The sequence below is a fragment of the Augochlora pura genome, chromosome 2, assembly GCF_028453695.1.
Source record: "Augochlora pura isolate Apur16 chromosome 2, APUR_v2.2.1, whole genome shotgun sequence".
Taxonomy (NCBI): Eukaryota; Metazoa; Arthropoda; class Insecta; order Hymenoptera; family Halictidae; genus Augochlora; species Augochlora pura.
The window spans coordinates 22930228-22955981 of record NC_135773.1 but is presented as its reverse complement, the minus strand read 5'-3'; the positions used below and the strand labels follow the sequence as shown (position 1 = coordinate 22955981).

At 42.7% G+C, this 25754-nt stretch overlaps 1 protein-coding gene across 3 annotated transcripts; it reads left to right on the top strand.

The window, feature by feature from the left end:
- Positions 1–730: 730 nt before the first annotated feature.
- Positions 731–25742, top strand: Pur-alpha (Purine-rich binding protein-alpha). 3 transcript variants are annotated; one of them, XM_078191430.1, is made up of 8 exons: positions 731–1174; positions 3214–3264; positions 13529–13647; positions 13742–13844; positions 13971–14089; positions 14217–14444; positions 15135–15314; positions 24587–25742. In XM_078191430.1, exons 1-8 carry the CDS (start codon positions 1138–1140, stop codon positions 24893–24895), a joined length of 1146 nt encoding a protein of 381 aa, XP_078047556.1. In that variant the 5' UTR covers positions 731–1137; the 3' UTR covers positions 24896–25742. The 3 variants fall into 3 exon arrangements, with proteins under 3 accessions (XP_078047556.1, XP_078047550.1, XP_078047564.1); XM_078191424.1 differs by lacking the exons at positions 731–1174; positions 3214–3264 and adding an exon at positions 4745–5653; XM_078191438.1 differs by lacking the exons at positions 731–1174; positions 3214–3264 and adding an exon at positions 8793–8885.
- The last annotated feature ends 12 nt before the right edge of the window (positions 25743–25754 follow it).

Below are 25754 nucleotides of genomic sequence, written 5' to 3'. Positions count from 1 at the left end.
CTTGAAAAATATACGATATCCAAGTTTCAGTATTACTTACCTCAATCCCATCTCAGCGAATGATTTGTCAAGTAATTAAAATGTTTTGAATATCCTATTTTATTTAAAACGTCTATCGTCTATTTAAAGTAATTAACATTTTACATAAAGCACAATAGAGTAAAATGAAAAACATTTTAATCTCTCTTACGTACTACAAAATAGTCACAGCAATCCCATAGTGACTAAATGCACAAATACTTTCTCTGCTATCTCGGCGGGATAAATCAATATTTCTATAATCCGTTTGAGACGCCATTCCGAGTAAAATCGTCGGAGAAATTCACCGTTCGAATCAGCGTTTCATATACCGATTTGAAATCTCGACTCGTTTTCAGATCGCCGAAACGACTTCGACATCTCGAACCAAGTCGAATCCAAGATGGCCGTCGGGGTACGTAATTCGATTTGCTTCGATTCGATACGATACGATACGATACAAAACGATATACAAACCGGGGGACACGGTGGCGCCGCCAGTCGACAGGAAAATGAGTTCGCTAGTCGGTGAGAAAGAGACGAAACCATAGGAACCGCTAAAATGAGCGGACGTGTGCGAGAGGGAGGGAGAAGGACGGACGGCGTCAAAGGAAGCGAGACAGAGCGAGCGGATCGTGTCGTGGCTATGAAGCAGTCTTATATAGATGGCTACGAGCGGATCACACGACGAAAGGTCAGGAGTGTGTGCGTCCCCGTAGAGTAAGTATAGCGGTATCTCGCTTTCTCGTATCGCGAGCAGGGATTGGTGGTAGAGCGAGAGTGAAAGACGAAGAGGCGAACGAGCGAGCGAGCGAGCGAGTGAGCGAGGGCGAGCGCGAGTCGGGCCAGCGAGCGTGGAACGGTGTAGAGCGAGCGAGCGTGTGGTGGTGGTGGTGACGACTGGTGCCGTGGACGGACGGTCGGTCGGCGGTCGGACCGTGGTGTGTGAAGAAGTGAAAAATTCGCAAGTGGTGTGCTGGGTTGGTGAGCTGGCTGGTTAGTGGTGATATATCGGGGTCGCGCCACGGACAGTGCCGGGGATTTTTGGTCGTCGGGCCTGTTGCCGAGTTCGTCGAGGGACGACGCGTGGAACCGAAGAAAGAGACCGCGTTAAGAGCAATGTCTGACCGGGAAAGTCTGGACGATCAACCGCAAAGTAAGGATCTGGAGATCGCTCGACTCTGCATGTCCAATTGCCCGACCTGTACCCGTTCGTACACGGTCCCCGATACGTGGTCGCGAACCGAGCGCGACCCGACATCTTTCCGTAGCCGTGGAACCGTGTGTTGCGCCTCCGGTTACCAGGACCGTCTTTTCCATGAGCAAACGCGACGACCTCCGTCGCGGTCGACCCGCGCCGTTTCTCCGCGCGCACAGTTTGCGGGCAACGCGAGCTCGCACACGCCCGATCGTTCCTTTCGGCCCTCGTGGCGTTCTGTCAACCGCCGAAAAGAATTGCTATTTTTCAACGATACCCAGGATCCAAGATGGCCGGCCGCGTATCGGCCGAGAGACAAACCCTGTCCTCTTTCCTCCTTCGTCTTACTCTATCTCTTTCTCCCTCCTGCTTGCCCCGTCTCTTTCACACATGCCCTCTCTCTCGCTCTCTGTCTCTCTCTCGCTCTTTCCCTCTGGCTCCCTCTTTACCACGCGCTTCGTACTCCGTTTTTCTCTATCTCTCTTTCTCGTTTTCGCTTGTTTCCTCTCTCTCTCTCTCTCTCTTCCTCTCCAACATGCTTGTTCGCTTTTTTTCTGCTTCGTGCTTTTTAAGTTTTTCTCTCCCTCCGTTACTGTTCATCTCATCTCTTCTCTTCTCTTCTCTTCTCTTCTCTTCTCTTCTCATCTCCTCTCCCCTCTGCCGACGGCTTTTTTCTCGTCTCGGGTCCCTAGCAAAGCCGAACATTCGGAGCTCGCCGATACGCCGCCGAGCAGTCGGCCGATGCCGGTTCCGACCCAGGTGTTCCTTTTGAAAGTCGCGGCCTCTGGGAACCGTTTCGCTCTGTTGTCAGTTCCGTGTGACAGACACCCTGACCGCGCGCGCGTCTCCGAGACAACCGGAATAGTACCCCGAATGTTGAACACGCGTGATGTAACCCTTGCCGAGATATCCACCTATCTAGCGCACACGCGCAACGGTGTTACACCGTTACGGAAAACCTGCACTAATATACAGCCAATAGGCGTATAGCAGCAGAGCATATACAAAACGAGAAGGAACCCGCGTCTGGCCTACGATGCGCGTAAATTTCACACGTGCCATAGGCGATCCCCACCCCAGAGGCTGGTTGGATCTTGGCCTCGAAACAAAACGGTCACGACATGTATATCTAGTAACGATGTAGGGAGTAATTCAATTTATCGTTTGAAAACGTTCAATCAATACCGGACATAATTATCCTCTCTTTCTCTGTCTCTCTCGCGATGTGTAGAAATTGTAACTGGAAAATGGAGCACGAATAATCATCGATTACGGAATACGTAGATTTACCGCAGTGGGCGATCGATTTGCTATCCGTGAATTTATCGGATGCACATGTGTATACTTGTTGAGATCGGAGATATACTTCCCGAGATTAACACAGAAAAGTCTATGCGATTAATTTTATCGCTTCTTGATAACGTAAAACATTATGTAATGCTTTCCATGATACACTGCCACAGAAGTTAATAAACGGTCACACAATATTGCTGTAATAGATAGACGTTTTGCGAGGACGGGGGATTGCGTCAGTTAATTCGTGTTATCGAAAAAATTTCGAACAATTCTTATCGTTAGGATTTGTATACGAATGTCGAGTTTGTTAATAATTCGCGATTATTCTGGTCTACCGTGTGAATCCGGCCTTAAGATTTCTAATTGCGGCCATAGGATTTCAAAATGTCGCAACTGCTACACGGATTTACGTGATCGTCCCGTTAGTTTCGGTAATACGGTCTGGAAATTGGTTAAGCCGCGGGTTTAACGCTATAATATGTACATGTGTACGTAAGATATATTCCTTTCATTTAGAATGAATTTGCATGGGTACTTTTAGGTTAGAACTGTTAGCAGATCACGTTATTGTGGTGTAGACGCTATATATGCTGTATCCCTTTCTTTTGACATTGCATAAATATGAAATATTAAGTGACGTTCCACTGTAAAATTTGTTCACCGTTTTTTTATTGATCACGAACCCTTTCTTTCTTTTGTAGGATATGGTAATCCAAGCGGTATGGATGCTGGAGGGACCGAGTTCGATCCTGGTGAGTAAATAAAGAAAAGACATTCCGTGAACTAATCTTAATTGATTACGGGATAAAGGGGTAATTGCAAAAAAATCGACGCTGTTTCGGATACTTTTATTCGTCGACGTCAGCTTTCCGCTTGCTATTTCTCTTATACCATACGTTCGGCTGAGAATTTATGTTCGGTATACGTTCGCGTAATTTTCACTCGAATCGGACAATATTTCGCAAAATTACATAATCACTTTGGTCAGTGTTTCACTCATCAATATTGACCCCGGATTTATCGAGCGATACGAAAGGACCAGGGTCATAAATCTCAATATAGATTGTAGTGCGGAGATAAAGGCTGATCTGCACGGTGAAATATCGGTACGCGAGACATTAATTTTGAATGAAAATTTTCCTTGCGGTAATATACCTCGTGTGTAAAAAAATAAAATTGTTTTTTCGGATTAATAGTCCAGGAAACGTACCGCATTTCCAAATTGATTCTGAAACATATCTGTACGAAACCTCGTAAAAATTCGCCTTGAGTTTTCTAACCGAAGATTAAAATGGCTTTAGAGTGGAAACTAGGAGACACGAACGAATAGAGTTCCTCCTCAACTATTATACCGCAGTGTTTCTGAAATTCTTTTTACACATCTTGTTATCTGCTTGAAAATGTTTATAAGCCATAAATTATTGTCAGTCCGCAATATTCGTGACATGAATACTCATCGATTTTCGTTTTCAAGAAATTTAATCTTGAAAGATCGAATACTCGGTAAAGACCTGCAACAACTATGGAAAAAGCGAAATCCTTAGGAACTGGAAGTGACAATGGAAGAAACAAGAAATTCCCTAAAATTTCTCGGAGAGTGGAATACATCACCGACAGCGTGTTATCTAAACGTATACTAAAATAAATCTGTACGGGATGGTGGCGGTGGTCAGAAATAAGCTGGTATCCATCTTCCGTGGCTCGCGGTAAAAATGCCCGGTTTCTTTCGAACGTGTAGTCCCGGAGGAACATTTTATTTTGGTTTCAAAGGCCGTTCCGCTGTCGGACTTGAACCACGTACCCCGAGCCTATTCTCGGTGCGCCACAGGGACGCGCGCTAAACCGCGTGAAGTCGCACGAATTTCGGTGCGTTTGGTCTGCGGATTCGTCGGAAAAATGGAAGTCGAGGCAGGAGTTGGATGTGGCCAGAGAGAGAGAGACAGAAGGAGAGAGGCGGTAGTGGCAGGACGAGGAAGAGGAGTAGGGAACCGTACTAGCGCAGTCAGCTGGTCGTGACGTCACACGATCATGTCGTGAAGCCTGGGGTCGAAGTGGTGGGGGGCCGCGACACTGTCACGTGGTCGAGCTGCGAAGTCACGTGGCGCGCGTGGCTCGCGGACGCAGAAGCCGGTGCTAGAAGAACGCCGATTGGCCGGGACGATTTCACCACCATGATGTACGCATTCCTTCGGCATGACGGCGGGCTCCATGAATGACCGGCACGTCATTCGTGTACGATTTCGCGTTCGACGACGCATCGACCGTCGTTTGGTATCGTTCTCGCGTTCGGTTTCTTGTCCCGGACGACGTGCTCGGTGCATTCTCCGCCTCGGGATTGTGCACCGTGTGCGCGCCGGTGAGAACTTCCAACGACCCAGACCTGCACCACTAGTTGAGAGAGCGCGGACGCGTCATCGGCCGATGATTCCGCTGTTGCGCTGACGGGTGTATATACGGTTCACCCAGTTCGGCTCGCCGCGACACATCATCGGGCGCGATTTCTCCCCGCAGTTTTTTTCTCGCGCGTTCAACTGGACCGGAGTGAAAGTTCTCAGTGGATTTATTCTGTGCGGCCGTTCGTCGTCCGGAGATCCTTGTTGGATATCCGTCGCGGGCAAGACAGCCGCAGCCGGCTTGAAGTCCGTTGCACTGTGAAGATAGCGCGAGCCTCGCCGATCGGTCGACTGACTCACGAGTTGCTCTCGCGATCAATCGGGTGCACGGCGGCGCGAGTGAAATCGGTGACTAATTTTCTCCAGGAACAGACGCGGGAGTGTCTCGTTTCGTGGCTGATCGCCGATACCGTACCGAGATTCGGGCACGCACGACTCTTGTTGAAAATATTTTCGACCACCTCGCTGGGGAGACGGAACAGAGAGTGACATGTCAGATTTCTCGGTTACGGGAGTACATTGAACTTATGATGTGCTGGAGGTTCTCATGAGAATCGGTCTACGCTGGAAGTGTAACGTCTGTTCGCGGTTAGGGACGAATATTTTCGGAGTGGTGTCTTCGAGGTGTTCGCGAGAAGTGACGCAATGGGTGAAATAATTGAAATCTCGCAAGGGGACACGCAACAAGCGCCGACAAACGGATGGGGTGACACTATGAAGGGAAAAATACAACACTGGTGCCCTGAAGGTAGCTACTACTGAATATAATTCTGGTAACATGCCACTTGCGAGGAGTGTGAACCGACGTTGATAACACCATTATCGTATCTGCATATTCAGCTGTAACGAATGTCAGATATTTCAAGTGTGCGGAAATGTTAATAAGTTTAGTGCGAAGCTTAACAGCTGTGCTGCGTTAGTCGAATATTTCTGGCTCAATACGATTAATATCTATAGTGATTTGCGTAATCTATGACTGGAATCGTTCCATTTTATGACAATTCGGAGAAAAATTGAACTGTTCGAGTGAAATTTAAAACTCCTATGACAATTTAAGGTTAAGGACGCATCCCGTATATAAGAAATAGTGCGCACGCTCTAATTCACGATTCATCGTAACGGCCAATCTGAAAACATCCCTAGGAATTTTGCGTGGACGGTCTAGGTTAGGTCGCGTGACGCAAGGACTGAAATAAACCGCTATTTCGATTTCTTAAACGTTGGCATTTTGGCGAGATAGGGAAGAAAGCTTCTAAGAAACTCGGGGAGCGCGACGATGTGCGTGAACACGCCACTGAAATGTTTCTTCGATGATTCATTTGTGACGATAAATGTTACGAACTCGCGGCATAAAAAACAGCGAGGTCCGGTCAGAGAAAAGAACGAAAACTTGGTGACTTAAGTGAAACAATTACAGAATCTCATAGAATATTAATATAAAACGATTCGAAAGTTGTGTCTTATTTATCAACGTTCGCGTAGATAGTTTATCTATCGTAAGACAACAATGAATGGTAAATTTGAAGACGTTCATTGATGTCTTCCTATTTCAGGACTAACAAAAAATTATGACATTTGAAGTTTACCTCAAGTTGTATACAATGTCTGTCGCAAACATCAGATTGTATAGTATTTTTTTCTGTGTGTAAACATACGGCGAAACAGGACGTCGATCCAATATAACCTCACATTTGCTCCACCTAAATATTTTGGGTTTCACTTCGTACTTTTCATTCATCGCGGCAATGAACATGTCATTTCATTTCATTGAATAAATGCGGCAGTATTTTTGACGAGTGTTCGAACAATTAGAACATAAATAATAAGCTTTTCCGTAACTTGCGGATGCTGTAAAAGATCTCCAGCTAATTTGAGCGCCCGTTTTTGTATAGGGAATTTCATTCGACGAAAATTTGTAACCAGATCCTCCGAACAATTTTGTTTGATTTCACGTATTAGTTATTTATATATAATATGTCGAGTACAGAGTCAAATTTTGCACGCAGACTTCGAGGAAGGTATAACATACTCCGCAAATTCTTTTCTCGTTGCAGATACTAACTTCCTGCTATCCAGTGTCACTGATAAGTGAATCACGTTTCTAATTACGCGTGCTGTCAGCTAGAGCAAAAAATTGATTTTAACGTTTTACTGTTCCCATCTCTGTAGCTGGAAGCCAGCGATTAAACCCGTTGTCGTTAATACCGCGATATAGGATTTTTATGAATATTTATGTTAATGATTTTTATGAATATTTGAGTTTGTTTGCACGCGAAATGTATGCATGATTTTTGTTTAACGATATACGCTGCCGCTAATGTAATGTTTCTATTATTTCACAATGAAAAGATTAGTCTTCTAGGAACGTTATTCTAATAACAACATGAATCATCGGGAGACCTTGTTCGCTATTGATACTTGTCGTTGAAAATTACTCAGATCATTTCGCTTGAAATCGGTTGCCATTGAAGTACTGTTACGTCAGAAATAATATCGATAATTGAAATATAGTATTTTAAGTAACTAAAGTATCTAGTTTGATAAAACTAATATAATTAATAAATACGAAAACATATCGCGTTACGAGATAATATTTTCTTATTATTATTTATCAATTGTTTACAAACGATTGTATTTGTTGCATAACAAAACGCGGATCTTAAGAGTCTTCTTGCTGCGATACAGAATCAGGGCAATGACCTTGAACGGTTAATTGCCTCGATTGTAACCAATGTATTCCGAGTATACATTGTTGTATAGTATCTTACTTGTAATCAAGATTAATGACAGGAATAATAAGCTATAGTTCGAATAAGGAGTAAAACCTAGCTTAAATGAACACGTTGTAAGATTATTTCCCGCGCATCTGCTGTGCTAAATTATGAGAAAATAACTAAATATCAAGTCTTTTTCCTTCAATCTTATATTAAAACAATTTGAATAAATCAGGATCGTTAAACTTCCTGTATCTTAATTTTTAGTGTTCCAATCTTTCTGCTGAATCGTTTGTTCACTATTTAATCTTCTACTAAAATTTATTTTATAATATATTTCTTGTCTAATTCAAATCAATGTTTATTAGACGACGAATTAATCGAGGTATTCAAAAACTGGCTGTAAAAAGATTTGTAGAAATCTTTAATCATGAACTTGTTAATTGTAACTGTTTAATATATTTTTGAATATTCCTAACTATTATTTAAATAATTAACGAGCCTCGGAGTTTCGGTATCACAGAGGTATTCAGACATTATTACTAGCTTTACACTAGACGAGGCGTTAAATCTAGCACGGTGGATAGGTCTCTCCCTGCAGGAGCTCAGCATGAGGTCCGGTTAGGTCCTACCACATCAATAGTATCCGTCCTTGGGGGGTGAATAGTACAAATTATTTATTAATTATCTATTAACGCTGTAATCGTGTCCACCACCTGCAATTCTTTTTAAACTTTCGTAAATCACATTTACTTCCATTGGAATACATTCAGTATCATTTATTATTTCTTCTCGGCAAGATCTGTGAATGATACTTATACTATCTGATTTTGTTAACAATTAGAGTAAATCTTAGCTCAGTCGAATGACCGGTTTCTCATTTTGCGGTTCTAAAAATGATAAAAAACTCTTCCATGGGAAATTACAATAAAATTATATTATAATTGTATATATTTGTTAAAATAAGTACACTACTGAAATCTCAATAAATCAGATCTTCTTCCTGTTACGAAATAATGCAAATGCAAATCACTTACCGACCGAAACATAATCATCGACGTTGGAATGACTTCGAAAAGGTTCGATCAGTATGCGACAGAGGACAGTGCAATTTACGAATAATTTGAGGTGATCAAGTTAGGTGAATCATTCGACGTGGTTGGTGCCAGGGTGTGATAAGTAGGCTGTGAACGCTGCACATGGAGTGCAAGGAAGACATCCAGAATGACCGGCATTGTTAGAAAACGTCTGCCTCCTTCTCTAACGGTACAAAAACTCAACGAGCCCGTGTCGATCATGAATCATGCATGCGCGGGATGCGCTCTCGTGGCGCGCAGCCTGTTGGTCTTCGATCATCGTCGATCCGTGAACGTATTAGAAAATTCTCTTGTGTTCTAACCATTGCTTTCGACGTTAATGTTAAAAATCGTTCTCCGATCTTCTACGATTATTTCAGAGAACTGAACGCACGTGACTAATCAAACATAACCTAGACATAACCTTGACTAGTCGAACGAAGTCCCTGTTAACTAAAAAATTGCATAGGAATACGCGATCTACTGGCTAACGCTAGATCTATAGAGCCTTAAACACTGTTTGATAAACGTTATTATTTACTAAACAAAATTAATATATATTTCTCCCATGAAGAACGTCGATAAATTGAGGAAACATTGAGAACATTCTTAATGTCTTCATTCTTTGTTAATTTGCCCAGACGACTTTATAGTAACCGCGTAAAATCCAGTTTATTAATTACAATGATAAGATTGGCTTTATTTAAACTTCCCACAGTTTTACTTCGGTAAAAATAACAATATCGCAGACAAAATCGATCCGATTGGCTTTAAAATTCTTCGTGAACTCATTACCGCGACAAAATCGATCGGATCACCCGGATTGCGAGCCCGGCATCGGGGTAAGTCGATCAAAAGCTTGCTGGAATATCAAAAATCCGTGTTTCGGTGTCCTCTAAACGCATCGATCATCATCGCCGGGGTGGATAGTTATTTGTCCTTCGGCAAGCCAGTTTTTCCGCGCTGACGCCCTGCCGAGCGGTGCGTTTGGCCTCGATTCCGCGCATCGCGACGCTCCCAAAGTTTTCGACGCGACCTGATAGATGTTCTCGACTACAACGAACCTACTTCAGGCCCTAAAATTTGATACATATGTTTAATTATTAATTTTATATATTATCCCCTCACATATATATAATAATTAATAATTAACACGTTGAGTGCCACGCGGTTTTACAACGACTTCAGGTTATGTCGCGTTAGCGCGCACTGGTATCGTGTTACAGCAATGCCAAGCGTCAGTCACCGGTGACTGACGTGGCACTCAATGTGTTAAGTAAATAAATAAAGATATATATATATTCATCAGTACATTATATGAACTTCATCGATCTTACATATATATATATATATATATTTAATTACCAATTTTATTCATATATATATGTATACATATTTTTAATTACTATATGAAGTATTAATATATAAAATTGATAATCAAATATATATATATATATAGATATATTTAATATCGATGAAGTCCTTTAATTAGCACTTCGTTTAATCCAGAAATAAATTACCATTTCCAATGAAACATACGTGACACGGAAAAAAAGCAATTGTTTTGAAATACTTGTACCGGTTCGTTGAATTATTTGCAGGGTGTAGGGCGCGTTTGTTCGCGATTGCTCCGTTGGCGGCGATGTATCCCGCGTCGACGCGTAGAGTCGTCGAAGGCAGAGCCGGCCGTCGTCGGCCGCGGCCGTTCACGGAAGCCTCGGGGATCGGGTATGGGCGGCGGGGGCCGACCGGAGGGGCCGGGGTAAAACGGAAATATGCAGTTCGTATTGAGGCAGGTCGGTGCAGCGCCACGAGTCGCGCTCTAGGCGCAGAGATCAATGTACCCGCCGCCGCCCCCTACACGGCACGCCGTCGACGTCCACGCCGAGAGTCCGCCTCGTAAATCCGCGAGCACGGGATGTGTCCAGGGACCCGGTTGCTGGACGACACGCCGGCAGACGGCCGGTAGAATGTCCGGGTGGCCCGCGTAGACGGTCCGCAGAATAATGGGCGAGACCCGGCCGGGTTGTTGTCGCGCAAGAAGAGAGGAAAAGGAGCGGATGCTCCCGGTGAGAGGTAGCAACGTCGTCGAGCACCCCGCGTCCGAAAGGATGCCGGAAGCCGCGGGGACGCGCGGTGCGTGTTGGTGAGGCCTCGGGACGTGCGGGAGAGGACAGGAGGGAGGCTCCGATAACAGGACACCTGCTAGGATTCGCCGGCGGGATTGGAGAAACGGGAGCAATCGAAGCACCGCGAAGACCCGGAGAATCTAGTTCATTGCTCGCGAGAGGGAGAACCCTGTGCGGACCTCGTGCGGGGAGCCGTATGATTAGCGTCGCGATGTTGGCGGAAACCTCTTAACTTAATCCAGCTGCGTGGCCGCGGCTCCGATCGTGTCTCGATTCTATCCCGTATAAATGGTGACCTAGAAGAGAGAGTTCGCCCGGCTGAGGGGAGGTTGGACGCGTTTAGAGAATGCCGGACGGTGGTGGGCCAGATCGAGGTTGACCATGCTTGGCAGGAGAGAGGAACGGCGGGGAACTGTCCATGAGAAACCAGCGGGCAGGCGAGGACCGTAGCGACGTGGAAAGGGCGACGAAGGGAACACCTTAGCCGAGAGACACCATGCGAACCTCCTTCGACCCGGCACGGGGAATCGAATATCGTTTGCGCCGGTGCTGGTGCCGGGAGATTAAAGAGACTGTTACGAGGCACAGGGGGAGAGGAAGCACATCGAAGGGGGGAGGAAGGTGTGCGTCGTATTGACGGGACGTGAAGCGAAGGGCCTTTTCTTCACGGAGTGTTCTCTCGACCCTGTCCCAATTTCCAGCTGGAGACTTAAGTAGGGGCGGCGACGATGCACGATGTGTCATGGATTAACGAGCCTCCGCGCGGAACGCCGCCACACCCCCCCGAGAACACGTTCTCAGCGTCGTCGAAGGAATATAGTAGAGGATAGGGGAATGGTCGTTCAGCCGGGGAACAGGGGGGATTGAATGGTCGAGGCGCTGGGATGCTAGAAGAATGTACAGGTGCATGAACTTTCGTAGCATAGACAGAATGTTCAAGAGCAGGATCTTCCAGGGCGACCTGAGCCCTGTCGCGATACCGGGCAGCCTGCAGCAGACCAGTACGTAACAATATCCAGAGAGAAAACGCACCGTCGTTTTGCCGCGAGCGCGCGGCGGTTAGATCGATCGTTCGACGGCGCCGCTCGCGCAGGGGATCGATCCTTCAGGTTCTAACTTGTACGAGAGCTTTCGGGACACACTACACACCACCCCGCCCTTTTCATAAATCCTGGGAATCGTGGGCTTTCACTCAGATACCAAGACTTCTTGTCCGAGCTAAAAATAATAATGCAATACCAAAAAATATCTTTTTAAAAGAGTTTCTATCTTTTTTTTTCTGATTGAATGAAACTCCAGAATTAATTTTCATTGAATTTCTTGTCGAATCTACCGTATTTCGTTTCCAGCTGTTTAGAACGTATTAATCTAGTTTATCTTAAAAATATCGTACGCAGAAGGGATTTCTAAACGGTTGTTAACAATGATTTTATTAATGTTTATTATCAGAGGACTATAAAATGACAAGAATGAGTTGAAAACTTGCAAAATTAAACTTTCCAGAAAGGGGATATATATAAGGCAGTTTGCAATTATTGAATGTTAATTATAATAATCAATTATTAAATATAAATAAAACAACATCGTCACGGAGACGTGATAGCCTGAGGTTTGTACGCGAGAACCCTAACGCGTTCAATGGGAACTCCGAAAACTGTCGACGGCTCGATCGAATTCCTAGTCTAGACAAAAAGATGAAGATGTTCGCGGCGAAAAGGATAAGACGGGTCCGATAACGCGGTGAAGTAGGTGGAGGGTATATATCCCCTGGGTAGTGGGGTACCAAACAGGTCATCGACCCTCGGTGCAGCTGTTATTGATCGGCAGGAGGACTAGCAACATCGCTCTGCTGTGTTTTGTCGAACTCCGCTTGTGTTCTGTCCCGAAGGATCGGAGGCGTTCCTACAACGCGTAAAACCTCGGCGAGTCGATGATTCCCACTACCCACCGCCACCACCCTCCACCACCCCACGGTTCACCTTGCCCCAGCCTAATCATTGAATTTCGCCCAGCTTCGACCCAGAAACGCAGCCTCGGGGAATCCGGTAAAGAGGGCCGAGAGAGCAGGATGACCCAATAAAGACTGGGTGACCTCTTTCCGGCACTGCGCTCGCCTTGTACCTCCACCCTTGCCACCCTCGCTGCTCCCCTCTACCACAGCCATGAAACTGCCATGACGATTGCTCCAACCGTGGAACAAGTTTTAGAACTTCATTCTTTTGTTTTTCGTGCTTCCCTGAATCCCCGAGAATTCATCGAATGGCCCAGATTCCTCGAAGCCGTGGTATTATTATAAACATTCATGGTCCCTCGAGTCTCTCTGGTCGACAGTTTTTCCCACGTCATCCACCGATACATGCTGTATTTATCTAAAATGTATTACCCGGTCGATGATTCAATTTTTGGGGATTGTTTAGTGACTAGAGAATTTAACAAACATTTTTGCACACTAATTTAAAAGGGCGGGGTTGTTAAATGGACTTACATTGACCTGAACGCGCATGAATATGAATTTACACGCCGAGCTGTAATTTATGTAAAGCGAGTGCGTCAGTGGGTCATTAACTTTTGTATAATTGTAAGATATTATGATAAGTTTTAATTAACGATACATTTGTATGATATATATTGTCTCGTTACGATTTTTATCTTGGCGGTGTTGTTTACGAGCGACCATGCTAATTACGTTTATGATATGTTACAGGCCAGCAGGGTCAGCAGGGTGAACAGGAATTGGCGTCGAAAATGCTGCATATTCAGAGCAAAAGATTCTATATCGATGTAAAACAGAACAGACGTGGGAGGTTTATCAAAGTAGCAGAGGTATATTTTAAACGTTCTGTTTTTATTGGCTGTAACATTTAATTCTAGTGGTTGATTGTGTGGCGGATGATTAATGATTTGTCTTTTTTTCCAGATCGCTGTGGACGGAAGGAGAAGCCAAATTTACCTGGCGCTCAGTACAGCGTCCGAATTTCGGAACTATCTTTCGTCGTTTAGTGATTTTTATGCATCCTTAGGTAAACTATGATATTCAATACTTAATTCACAACCGGCATTAAATACTGTTAAATCCTTCGTGGAAAATAGCCGCTTCAATGTCGGTACCAAATCTCCTCTCTTCATTTAAAACGTTGTACGTTTAGGTCCACAGAACACTGAGAACGTACCAGATGATGGAAAGCTGAAGTCGGAAGTAATGACAAAGGACAACAGGCGGTATTATTTGGACCTCAAGGAAAATGCCCGTGGCCGATTCTTACGGGTAAATTGTTTTAAACTAGTTGTTGTAGTATATTCTATAACCCCTTTTTAACTTTTGGTACAGTTATTATTCAAAGCTTATCGCGTAGAGATAATCGTTGAGAAATAATTATTGTCTGTTGCTCCAGGTATCGCAGACGATCACACGAGGAGGACAAAGGACGCAGATCGCGATACCAGCACAGGGTATGATCGAATTCCGTGACTCATTGACAGACCTCCTCGAGGAGTATGGTACAGATGATGGTGGTTTCAAGATTGACTTGCCAGATGGACGGTATATGCGCGTGGATAGCAAGAATTTCTATTTTGATATCGGCCAGAATAACCGTGGCATCTACATGAGAATTTCCGAGGTATATATACACGTTGAACTAAAGATACACATTCAGGTGTAACATGTGAACTACACATCAAAGGAAGATTCAGAGCAATGCCCTATTTTCGAGTCACAGCCATTTGTCTACAGCGCGAAGTGCACACCCACAATCAAAGTCTGATGATCTTAAGAACTTTCACGATTGATGCTATGACACAGACACCGCTTTTGAAGTAGTAGTTAATGTCGTGCGTGATATCCGAACCTTGGAAATAGTTGAAACTGTGTACAAGTATCGTTTTAGGTTCTGAATCGATTTGTCAAATAACTTAGATGTACAAAATCTTCCAAAGAGTAGGAAGAACATCTGTTGAGAGCTACAATTAATATTTTCTACAATATGCAATTCATGTTTAAATGTTTCGTGTAAAGTTAAACGGTACATGATCGATCGATGCATATGAATTACTTCTCTTTCTAAATATTTATTCCTTCTTTAATGAATCTGCAAATCATTTTATACACTTTCGTTGCACATACAATAATTAATTTTAAATGTATCGATCTGGATCATTGTGCTGTGTAATACCTAGCAAGGGAATCTTTCAAAGGGGTTCTTACTTTTAGAGAATAAATTGGGAATACATTCGCAAAGATTCCCTTGCAAGTGCTTATTCTTGAATAGGTTGCAGAGTCCTGTATAACAGCTTAATCGGTGTTTTTGCAGGTGAAGACGCATTTTAGAACAGCAATCACCGTGCCAGAAAAATCCTGGGCGAATTTCCGTGATATATTTGCAGATTATTGTGAAAGAATGAGGGAACGAGGTGTCGGCAACAATGTCGGTATGAACAGCGGTGGCGGAGGGAACGCCTTGCCCGACGGGAGGGGCTCGGTGGTGACACAGGTACCATCACCGTCGACCTCACAACAGCCTAACCCCAATCCAAATTTAGACTCTCCCTTAATGAAGTGAAAAAGGCTTTAACTTAAACTCGAACATTTGGAATTATAACCGTAACTCGTTTTCAAGTCATTAAGCGAACTAAAGGAACTTGTCAGAGTCTATGCCATCGTCATCGCCATTTTCATCGACATCGACATCATCGTCATCGTCATTCTCACCGTCACCGTCACCGTCACCGTCACCGTCATCATTATCGCCACCGTCACTATCGCCGTCACTCATCGTCAACTAACAAAAAAAAGATAACAACACCAAATCTCGTCTGGAATGGTTATATATTTATATATATAAACACACATACACACATATATATATATAAATATATATATAATATGCGTATATATATGTATATATACATGTGTCGCGGATGGTCGCTGCTAAACCACCATCAGCTGATTCGTTGATGTTTGATGACAGAAAGATCCGTGATCTCACAGATTTTGCTGAAGGGGATGCGCGACCTTGATCACACCGTGTCTGTCGAATGATCTATATATCGCTACGCATGTCGAGGTGTTTAAAAAAAAAAACGATGAAGGATAGTGGAAGGAGGAGGATAGATGATGATGCGCGTCCACGCATGCCTGCGTGCGTGCGTGCATGTGTGTGTATGTCTGTATGTGAGTGCGCGAAAAGAAGCGGACTATGCCGCTCGTGCGATTATACAGAGAAAAATGGAAAAAAACTAGAGAAAATACGCAACGACGGGGATCGAGGATATAGAGCTCTAATTGCACGATGTCCTTAGGTGAATACGAGTTGCCATTGATTAACGTTATGAGTACTACCGTTCATTTCCTGGCTGTATTAAATGCATTTCCGTGGCTGCGCGTCGATTCAGTTCAAAGATGTCTAATCTTCCGTTTCATTTACGTTTCGCCGATTCCTTTACGCCTTCAACGACAGAGAGAAAACAAAATCAAGAACCCGGTTGTCGATCCCGGTCACGCATCGTCGTGCGTGTTCGCGTGATAAACGAGTCAAAAAAAGGGAAAAAAGAAAACAAAAGGAAAAAGTGAGTTCTTTAGTGGGAAATGGACTGTAGTGGATTATCACGTTACAATTGAATTTGATCGTTCAGAATTTATGAATAAATGAATTGTTATATTAGCGATTATATCGCGGGGAGAATGGATAGAGCGTGGTGTGGGTGGTCGCGTTAGACGAAAAGGCCCGTTGATCGTGGAAAGCAGTGTCGTAACACACGATGTGCAACACAACTTTGCCCTGGATAATATTTAGTGGGTGTACCGCGGCTGCTTGGATCGAATATTTCGGTTGATCGACGTGTCCTGATCTTTGTCGCTTCTGCAGCTTCGCGCGAATCCAATCCCGTTTTCCATTCTCGGATTTCTGCCTGATGCACGGAAATCGCGCCGTCGTTAACATCCGTTTAGACTGGAGCGCGACCGGGGCTTAAGTTTGCGCAAAAAAAAAATTACGAAGAGCAGTGTTCACTCGCTCGCCACGTGAGAACGTTCTCGATAGAATATCCACGATTTCGACCGCCAACGCCGCACACACTCGTTTACAAAAAAAAAAAAAACTGTACGACGTCTCTATTAAAGTAATTATGAAATAATATATATAACATAGGTGAGAAAAGGAAAAAAGAAATGCTAGGCGAATACGAGTCCCTATAATATGTATATTATACAAAGTTAATTCTGTTATGTTTTGTTTCATCGATTCGCGTCGGGGAAATGTGCGCGCATGCAGACCGTGGATGCATGGTGGATCTGGATTAATTAACAGAGTAACGCCACTCACAGAATGCAATACGCGAATCATATAAATATGTATAAATGCAAAACGGAAACGTACATATAAACACACACGTGCGCCAACAAACTTTAGACCAATGTACACATACACAGAAACGTATACAGAGACGACACGCAAACGCTTGAAGAACCGTGACACTATATAGGAATCAAACGAGATTAGTCTTACATGTATACATACACACACAGGAGTACATACATGCGTGACACACATACACACAGGGCAAACACACACGAGATAAATAATTCTATCCCATGAAAGATGAACGGTACAAGAGACGGTGTGCACACGTACGTAATTACGTTACGTTTGAGTGACGACCGAAGTTATAACACAATTGCATATTAGGTATGTATTATACGAATGCATATTAGGTATTTATATAGAATCTATATAACTGTATAATTGTAACGAAATGCCAATGTCCCGTGGACCCAAGCAACTGCGACCACTCGGGAGCCGGTCGACGCGCTGTCAATCGAATTGAACGGCGTCGGCCGTTCCGCGTAGCAGTCGCTTAGGTCCAGCTCCCTGGACGAACGGAAGATGAAGAGATAAACGAGACAAAACGAACGGGGGAAAAGAAAAGGAAGCAAATAATTAAATATTCAAAAACGAACGACCGAGTCGGAGGAGAATTAACCCGCAGCCGGTGTGTGGTGCGTTGATTTCTCAATGGAAAAGGAAAATCTTAATACGCTTTGATTCTGCAACGCTGTGCTAATATCAACAATGATAAAAAAAAATGATTGAGAAAAAAGTAAAAAGAATGAGAGAAGATGATGATGATAAATCTATTCGTTCATCGCGCGCGGCGGTTCTCAACCTTGAAACCCCAGGAGCGTGTGTAACCCCGCGTACCGAACTAATTAAAAACCGAGAGGTATAATTTCGCGCTGGTGCGGAATAAAAATATTAATCGAGCAGTGTGAGCGGGCATAGATGCATGAAACGCATAAAATGCTATTTAATTAAATGAAAAATAAAAAAAATAAAAAAGATAAGATAAAATAAAATGAAGAAGAAGAAGAAACGGAGATGAATTGGGGAGTCGCGCGCGGTTCGTGCGTTATCGGGCGCGCGGCCCCCCTTAACACGGTTTGAAGAGATGAGTAAAATTTTATTTATTTTTTAGCAATGAACCTATTATCTATTTCGATAAGATATATTTCTTTGATTGCATTTCCTTCTAAATCGACAATTTCGGCTGGTCTGAATTTACTTAGCACGTAGGGTTTTTGATGAATAGAAATGAAATATAAATCACAATAATGAATTTTCGAATACGCACGAGTGGGTGGAACTATCGAGACACGAGAGATCCCCGATCCTCTTCAATTTAAGAGTAGTTTGATCTTTATATACATTTGCATATACATATTATATATATATATAAATATCTATATATACATATTATAATCTTTTTTTCTTTTTGTTGTTAACTCTCTTTTTAATTGTATTTTGTGATTCTGTTTTCTTTTTTTTAATGCTCCGAACGTGATTACACCGAGACGAAACATAATCGAATGGTAGAAGAAAATCTAGGAAAGAAGAGAAAGGAAGGGAGAGAGAGAGAGAGAGAGAGAGGGGAAGAGCTAACTGTGTCCCTCGAATCAAATATTTGCTTTGCACGCTCGTGATGTTTTTTAACCGCATATATATACCTGTGTTTATATACGGATCATCAAACTTTCGTTGAGTTCAAGGGGGTCGGTGAGCCTGGATCCGTGCACACAAACATTGTTGTCTGAACCGGCCGTTCTTGACGGAGACGTCAAAATGGGGAAAGGCGTAAAATAGAGAAAGGGAGACGAGAGGTGGACAGGAAGAAAGAGAGAGAGAGAGAAATGGAAAGAGAAAGATCGTTCACTGGCGCAGATGGTATGACATTGTGATCTATACAAATTACAAAGCATCAACAAGTAGTAGATATGTAAGATATAAAAAATGAAATATACACACACGTACACCTTTATGGTGGTCCTTGGATACCGCCGTTGTCTACCTATGTACGCGAACTACGTGTATAAAACACATACAGACAAACAAACAAAACAATTAAGAAAAACACAAATACACGTTATTAAAAAAAAAAGTGAGGACGACTACAGCGTACCTAACTGAATGAATAAAAAAGAAAAGCTACGGAAAAAAACAAAGAAACACAGAGAGAGAGACAGATATAAGGAAACAAATGAAAAAAAAATCGTCTGACACGTATGATGTAAGCAAAGTAATATAAAGAAACAAAAAAAAAGGAAGAAGAAGAAGACGATGAATGGAAAAAAAGATGAAACACGATGCTCCTGCCACGCAGCGAGTCCTTAGACAGCTTTAAGATAATAATTATAAAAATGATAAAATAATAATTATTATTAAATAATAACGATAAACTTTCTATATGTTGAATCGTGTCTAGTGAGAGAAAAAAAGTACTCTATCGAAGTAAAACGACAAAAAAAAAAAGAAATTTACTATCGCCACACACACACACGGATTAAAGTAACACAGTTTATATTGAACCATTAGTTGTCTATCGAAATGTTCGTCTTTTTTTTTTCTTTTTTCATATAGTGGAGAAAAAAGGTGATTGTTAGAGGAATAGCTTGAGAGCGTTTTCGTTTGCTGTTTTACAAAAACCGGTTTGTAACAGTTGGCGAAAATTCGGCGAGCCTTTTTTCGCTTGGGGATGCGTCGACGGTGTCGAAGAGAAAAAAATGAAAGAAAGTTGAAAGGGGTAGCCGAAGTCCACGCCTACGTTTATATTTTGGTGGGGCTTTTTGACCACCACTGTTATCATTATCACTGCTAACTGTCCGCGCAGGGTTTCCATGCCGGGGTCTCTCGGGGGGGTTTTTTGCAAGCCGCGCGTCGCGTTTAGAAACCAATAATGTGTCCTGTTACTAATTATAATAATCGGGTTCACTCTTGCGGGAAGTGGAAATGAAAAAAAAAGTGGGAAAGTATAAGTATGAATGCGAGAGAGAGAGAGAAAGAAAGTATGCATGCATGTATGTTACCTTTCATTCAATTCTATAACTTCACACTAGTGTTAGCCACTCATCTATGGCGACTACGTTTAGACTTAAAGGATTACAAAAAAACACAAATGAAACTTAAACCTTAATCGCGTCAAACTTCTAACTAGCAATTAAGCTCTTTATTAGCGGCTCGCGATAAAGAGATTAAAAAAAGGGCCGTGGCATGAGAATCCTGCGTCCGCTGCGATTATGCTTATTATCATGATTATTACTATTACGATTATATTGTCATTATACTTATCATTACGATTATTCTCTTTATTATTATTATTACTATTACGATTATTATTATTAATTATTATTACTATTAGTACCATTTATTATCAAGAACATCAGCGTGTCCTGAAAATCACTGATCAACAGGACCGGCCTTCGAGCGGGCTGATTTTTGTTTTTGTCAATATTTTTCTTTTTCTATTTTCACGCTCATTTACGTTTCTTTTTTGTTTCCATTGTTATTCTTGAACACACGCCTCTCGTAACGATCGACTCTCTTTCCCCGTTCATTCAAACGTGTATAGCGCCCTTTAGAAATCGGTAGAGCATATTTTCCTCTCTTTTTTTCGTGATCGTGTTCTTCAATCAGTCTCACCCTCTCCCCACCACCGTACCCTATATCTCACACCGACTCTACTATTTTACCTCACTCGGTTTCTCGTACCCCCGTCTTTTCTATATCGGCCCACTCAGGTCTCTCCGGCGTACACAGTCGATGTATAGAAAAAAAAAGAAAACAAAACGTGTACATACTATATACGCGCCGAACGCAAAAAACGCTGTGCTAGGGAAACGTCAAGAAACGGAACAGAAAAAGCAAAAATAACGGGACGAAAGGAAACGGAATAAAACAAATTTTCGATGACAATTAAAAAATCCTAATATCGCCTACTTGGTAATTTAGGTCGACGGACGCGTTTGGAATTTGTTTTCGCAGTCGTCTCGAATCGCGTATCTCCGCCCTTCTAAACAACGCTTTCTGAGACATCCTTTTTCCAAACTCGAACAACAACAACCAAAAAAGAAAGAAACAAAAGGGAAAAATCACCCTCAAAGAGACAAATCACCCTCAAGCGTGGCGTTTTCTTTTCTTCCTCTTTAGCGTGCTCTCGTGTGTGTGCATGCGTGCGTGTATAGAAATAATCGACGGAGCGAGCCAGTTTCTTCGCGAACGGAAGAAAAAAAGTAAACCGTGGAGAACACGGGCAACCGATTACCGGGAATAATGCACCGTCGAAGGCATTTTTTTTAAACAATCTTTATTACTCCTTTTTTTTTAATTAAATCATTATTTCTCGATCACCAGGCTGATTTTTTACTGTTTTACATAGAATGCAGAGTGTTGGCTGACCCCTTACAGGGGGATGAAACACGCCAAAACGCGACGTTTCTTCGTGTCGCTTTAACCCTTCGCACTTTTCTACCCCAACACACACACATACACAGTGATACATTCCTGATGAGATCTGGCTAATTCCTACGTTGCTCGCTAATCAAGCTTTTAATAGTAACAATAATTTTCGAAAATTATCATATAATTCAGAATTATTATTAAAACTATCGCTTTTTGTTTTGAAGCTTTTCTAAAGTCGCTGGTCGACTTACTATGAAAAACTTGAAGTGCAAGGGGTTAATGAACACTCGTAATAGAATATATACATGTACGTTGTTAGATGTTTTTTGATTTCATTAAGGTTGCTGGTTATATCGTCTCGCTGTCCTGAGATATATATACACATGCGTATGTATTATGTATATATATCACGGCCTTGTTCCGCATAGAATATTTCGGTGTCGCGGTGTGCATTTCTTGTTGTACACACATACACAGCAGCAGCAGCAGTCAAATGAGTTCCGCGCGTGCAGTAATTGTGCCTTTCATCGGTCGTACATCATTCTTGCTCTTTTACGTTTCCACTAGGCTTCACCGAATGAATTTTGTAAATAGCTTCTTAAAGGGATAATAATAACGATATAAGCACACAACACCTATCACGATACTCGGCACTCTGCATTCGGACGATCCAAATAGGGGGATGATGTTAGCAGCAGTCAAGCAGGATTAACGTGTGTTAACACGAGAATGTTTTCCAAACGAATTGACTTCCAATCTCTGTTTACGTACGTTCTTGAGTCATTTGAGTCCACGGCTCCGTTTCAACGATCAAAGAAATCTCTCGAAAAACGACGAGATTCTCACGCGGATGATGCATTGTTTCCGACGTCGGTGAAACACACGTTGAACAGAAACGAAACGCGCTACATACGAACATCATTTTCTTTTTTTTCACTGTTCGCGCGAGCTCTTGAACATTATTTATTTCGAGGATCGATAAACAGGCATAATATTATTGTTATTATAAACTAATCAAGTCAAGTTTTTGTCGAGATATATTACGGACACGAGGACGAACGGTACCGTGATAACAATGATTTCTCCTTGGATCGACGTTCTTCTCGCTGTAGTTTATAATATTTTAATATATTACATGCTAACGAAACAGAGCGGAGAAGAGGTGGCGAAAATGTCGGATAAGGGGCGAAAGATCGGACCACAAGTGTTTCACAAAAAAGAATGTTCTCGACAGTCATCATTTAAATTCATCATGGATTTATCCGCGCGTAGATCACGACTGGCCACGACCTTTCGCCCGCGCAATGAAAAACGATTCATACGAATAATGATGAGGACAAAAGTAGTGTTCATTAACAGAAAGAGAGAGCGAGAGCGATTTCGAGAAGGAAAAAGAACGAGACGAACCCACCTGTACACGTGTACACGCGTAGTGTGAACGCGTGTTTACACGTGTACACGCGCATTTGTTCAGTTTATTGTATAGTTAAAGCGAAAAGCAATTTTCGCGAAGAAAGAGAAACGAAAAAAACCATCGTGGAAAGAGAGTGTACATGTATGAGAGAGCGAGCGAGCGAGAATGAAAACAAAACAGAAATAACGACATACAAAGAGGAAACCGCGACACTCATTTTACGTCAGCTGTCCGTCTATATTCGACTTGTGTGTTCGACGCAAACAAAAAAAAAAGGAACGAAGACAAAGAGAAAATGAGAAAACAAACAGTAAGAACAAAGGATATAGAAACAGTACTACTCTACGGCTCACACACGCGTTTAAAAAACAAAACATTAAACAAACAAACAAAAAAAAAATAAGATTCATCGCCTCGATGTTAAATGTAACACGTTTTACAAGGTAACAGAGCATTTCATTTTATAACATTTCTATTGTCTATACTTTCACCCGGACATTCTCACAAGGTAGAGGAGAGAAGCAGGCGGTCCATTTGCTCCAAATTACCCCCACGAGAAAACACCCTCCTTTTCTTTCTGCCTACGAGCAAGCGTGTGCTGCACGGGAAGTATATCTCGCGCCAAACGAATTCGAATTTCCCGCCACGCCGATATATTGCTGGTGAACAAAATCAATTCCGTTCGAGATCGCCGATCATCCCCCCTCCATCCATTGTCACGCCGCTTTGACTCCGCCTCTTCTTCGACTCTGGCTTCTGCGCGTGCTTCGCTAAAAAAAAAACACGTGTCTCCCTCCCCTCCGCCTTCTCGCAGAGAGCCAAAAATCCCATATATATGCGCGCGGTGCGATTCGGTCAGGAGAGAGACGTCGAACGATCGATTTTTGGTCCAAAAAAAAGATTGATTTTTTTTCTTGTCCGAATTTCGTATCGTTTCAACTTGCAAAATGTGTACAAAGTATAAAAAAAAGTAAAATAAATATTCCTGGTTGCAAATGTCCGTTTCTAGCACGATACACAAGAAGAACGATTTTTTTGCGCTTCGCCTAACGGCAACGGGTCCCCCGCAAAAAAAAACACGAGCCGTAGTTCTTTTCTTCCGTTCTCCTCACGAAACGTGCGATGAGAGAGCAGAGCGACTGTTTTCGACGTGTGCGCCTTCAACGTTCTGAAAAGAAGTTTATGATTTAGCGGTCGATATTTACGAGTTTTGGGAAAGGATATTTTATATCGTCGAGGGTGCATTAAGTGTATGCATACTAATTGCATAAATTATGTAGGAATTAAATGTCTTTGACGATTTTAATCGCTTCTGTTAAAGGAAAAGAAACAATGAGAATTGAAAATCGAAGTTGGTCGAGATTCCGATTAAATCCAAGGAGCAATTATCGCTTGGACTTCGCGTTAAATGCCCGCTCTTCGATCACGTTACTTTCGTACAGGGTGACTGATACTATAGCATACTTACTCTCAATTTATTTTATGCATCATCCTGCATAACATCCCCGGCACTCTATCATTATTATTATTATTATTATTATTGTTTTGTTAATGGTCCATTAAGGTATGTTGACCTGACCCATCAACAGGAGATCCTACACTGTACTCTTGGCTTCAACAGGTAACGCAGAAGCCGCTGGGTGGCATAAAGAACAAAACGGAAAAACGGCAGGCCGACCAGCGGCAACGCGAATCATTGAAAAGACGCAAATCCCTGCCACGCCAGGCCGAACCGTCTTCTATAAATCCTGAAAAATCCTTGTCCGCTCCTGCCTCACAAGCCCCGATGTCCAACGATATACCGATGACGTCGGGCTCCGGCGTAACGGCGTCCAACAAGAGCTCGATGTCCGAGGAAAGCATTACTAACGGTTCGTCGCCCGCGCAAGAGATTCAAACGGTCCCGCGCTTAGAAGCGGTTCAGGTTTAAACGCTGCGCATGCCCCATCCTCGGGGACGCGTCACCTACGGGCGCGTCCGACTGCAACGCGGCACAGTGTTTCGCTCTTACAAACGTGCCAAAAATCATAACTTTGTAAACGTACGAAAAACATTTCTTTCAATTCATTTATAATTAATAACGTTCGTCGTAATTCGTATAACGTGTATATCGTGATTTGTGTCCGATTCGATTCATCCAGCGGGAAAAACAGCTTCGATGTTTTCCTTGGTTAAATTTAAAGTTCGTTTCCTGTATTATTTTTATAGCTTTACGAAAGTTTCGATTTTTGTCCATCGAGCGGAACACTGAGCGCGGGATCGAAAGTCTGTCGTTCCAATTTGTTCTTTTACGTTCCCACAGTTCGTGTAGCGAATTGTTTCGTCGCGAGTCGTCCGATTTCCTGTACGGAAGTAGTTGTTCGTTTGATTATCGAGAAGTTTCGATTAGTTTTATAAAACATGGCACAGGTTTGAATTCCGTGTGATGAATGGCGCGCGCACTCAACAGATTCTCCGATATTTCGATCGAAAACAATCTTTCCATTGAATTACATTTTTTTTTATTTTGTCTCATCGACATTTCGATCATTACTCTTCGAAAAATTTCATGTCTCTCCGCGTAAGTCCGCAGTAAAGAGTCATCTTTAGAAAGTCATTGATTTGATCGCGCAGCGATTTGAATTTGAACCGCCGTTTTAAGGCGCCGATGATCTTTGAATTCAAATGCGTAAAAAGTAAGCGCAATTCGAACGATACACGTAACATCGACTACGTGATTTTTCCCGACAAAAAATTAGTATATCGAGTAACTTAAAAAATTTAAACCAGTCTTAAGATTATTGTGGAAT

Excerpts from the sequence above, each read along its gene's own strand:
- Pur-alpha (XM_078191424.1), top strand. The coding sequence starts at position 5,551 with ATGGGTGAAATAATTGAAATCTCGCAAGGGGACACGCAACAAGCGCCG. Across the intron at positions 14,090-14,216 it reads CCCGTGGCCGATTCTTACGG|GTATCGCAGACGATCACACG; the intron begins GTAAATTGTTTT and ends CTGTTGCTCCAG. Across the intron at positions 14,445-15,134 it reads TCTACATGAGAATTTCCGAG|GTGAAGACGCATTTTAGAAC; the intron begins GTATATATACAC and ends GTGTTTTTGCAG.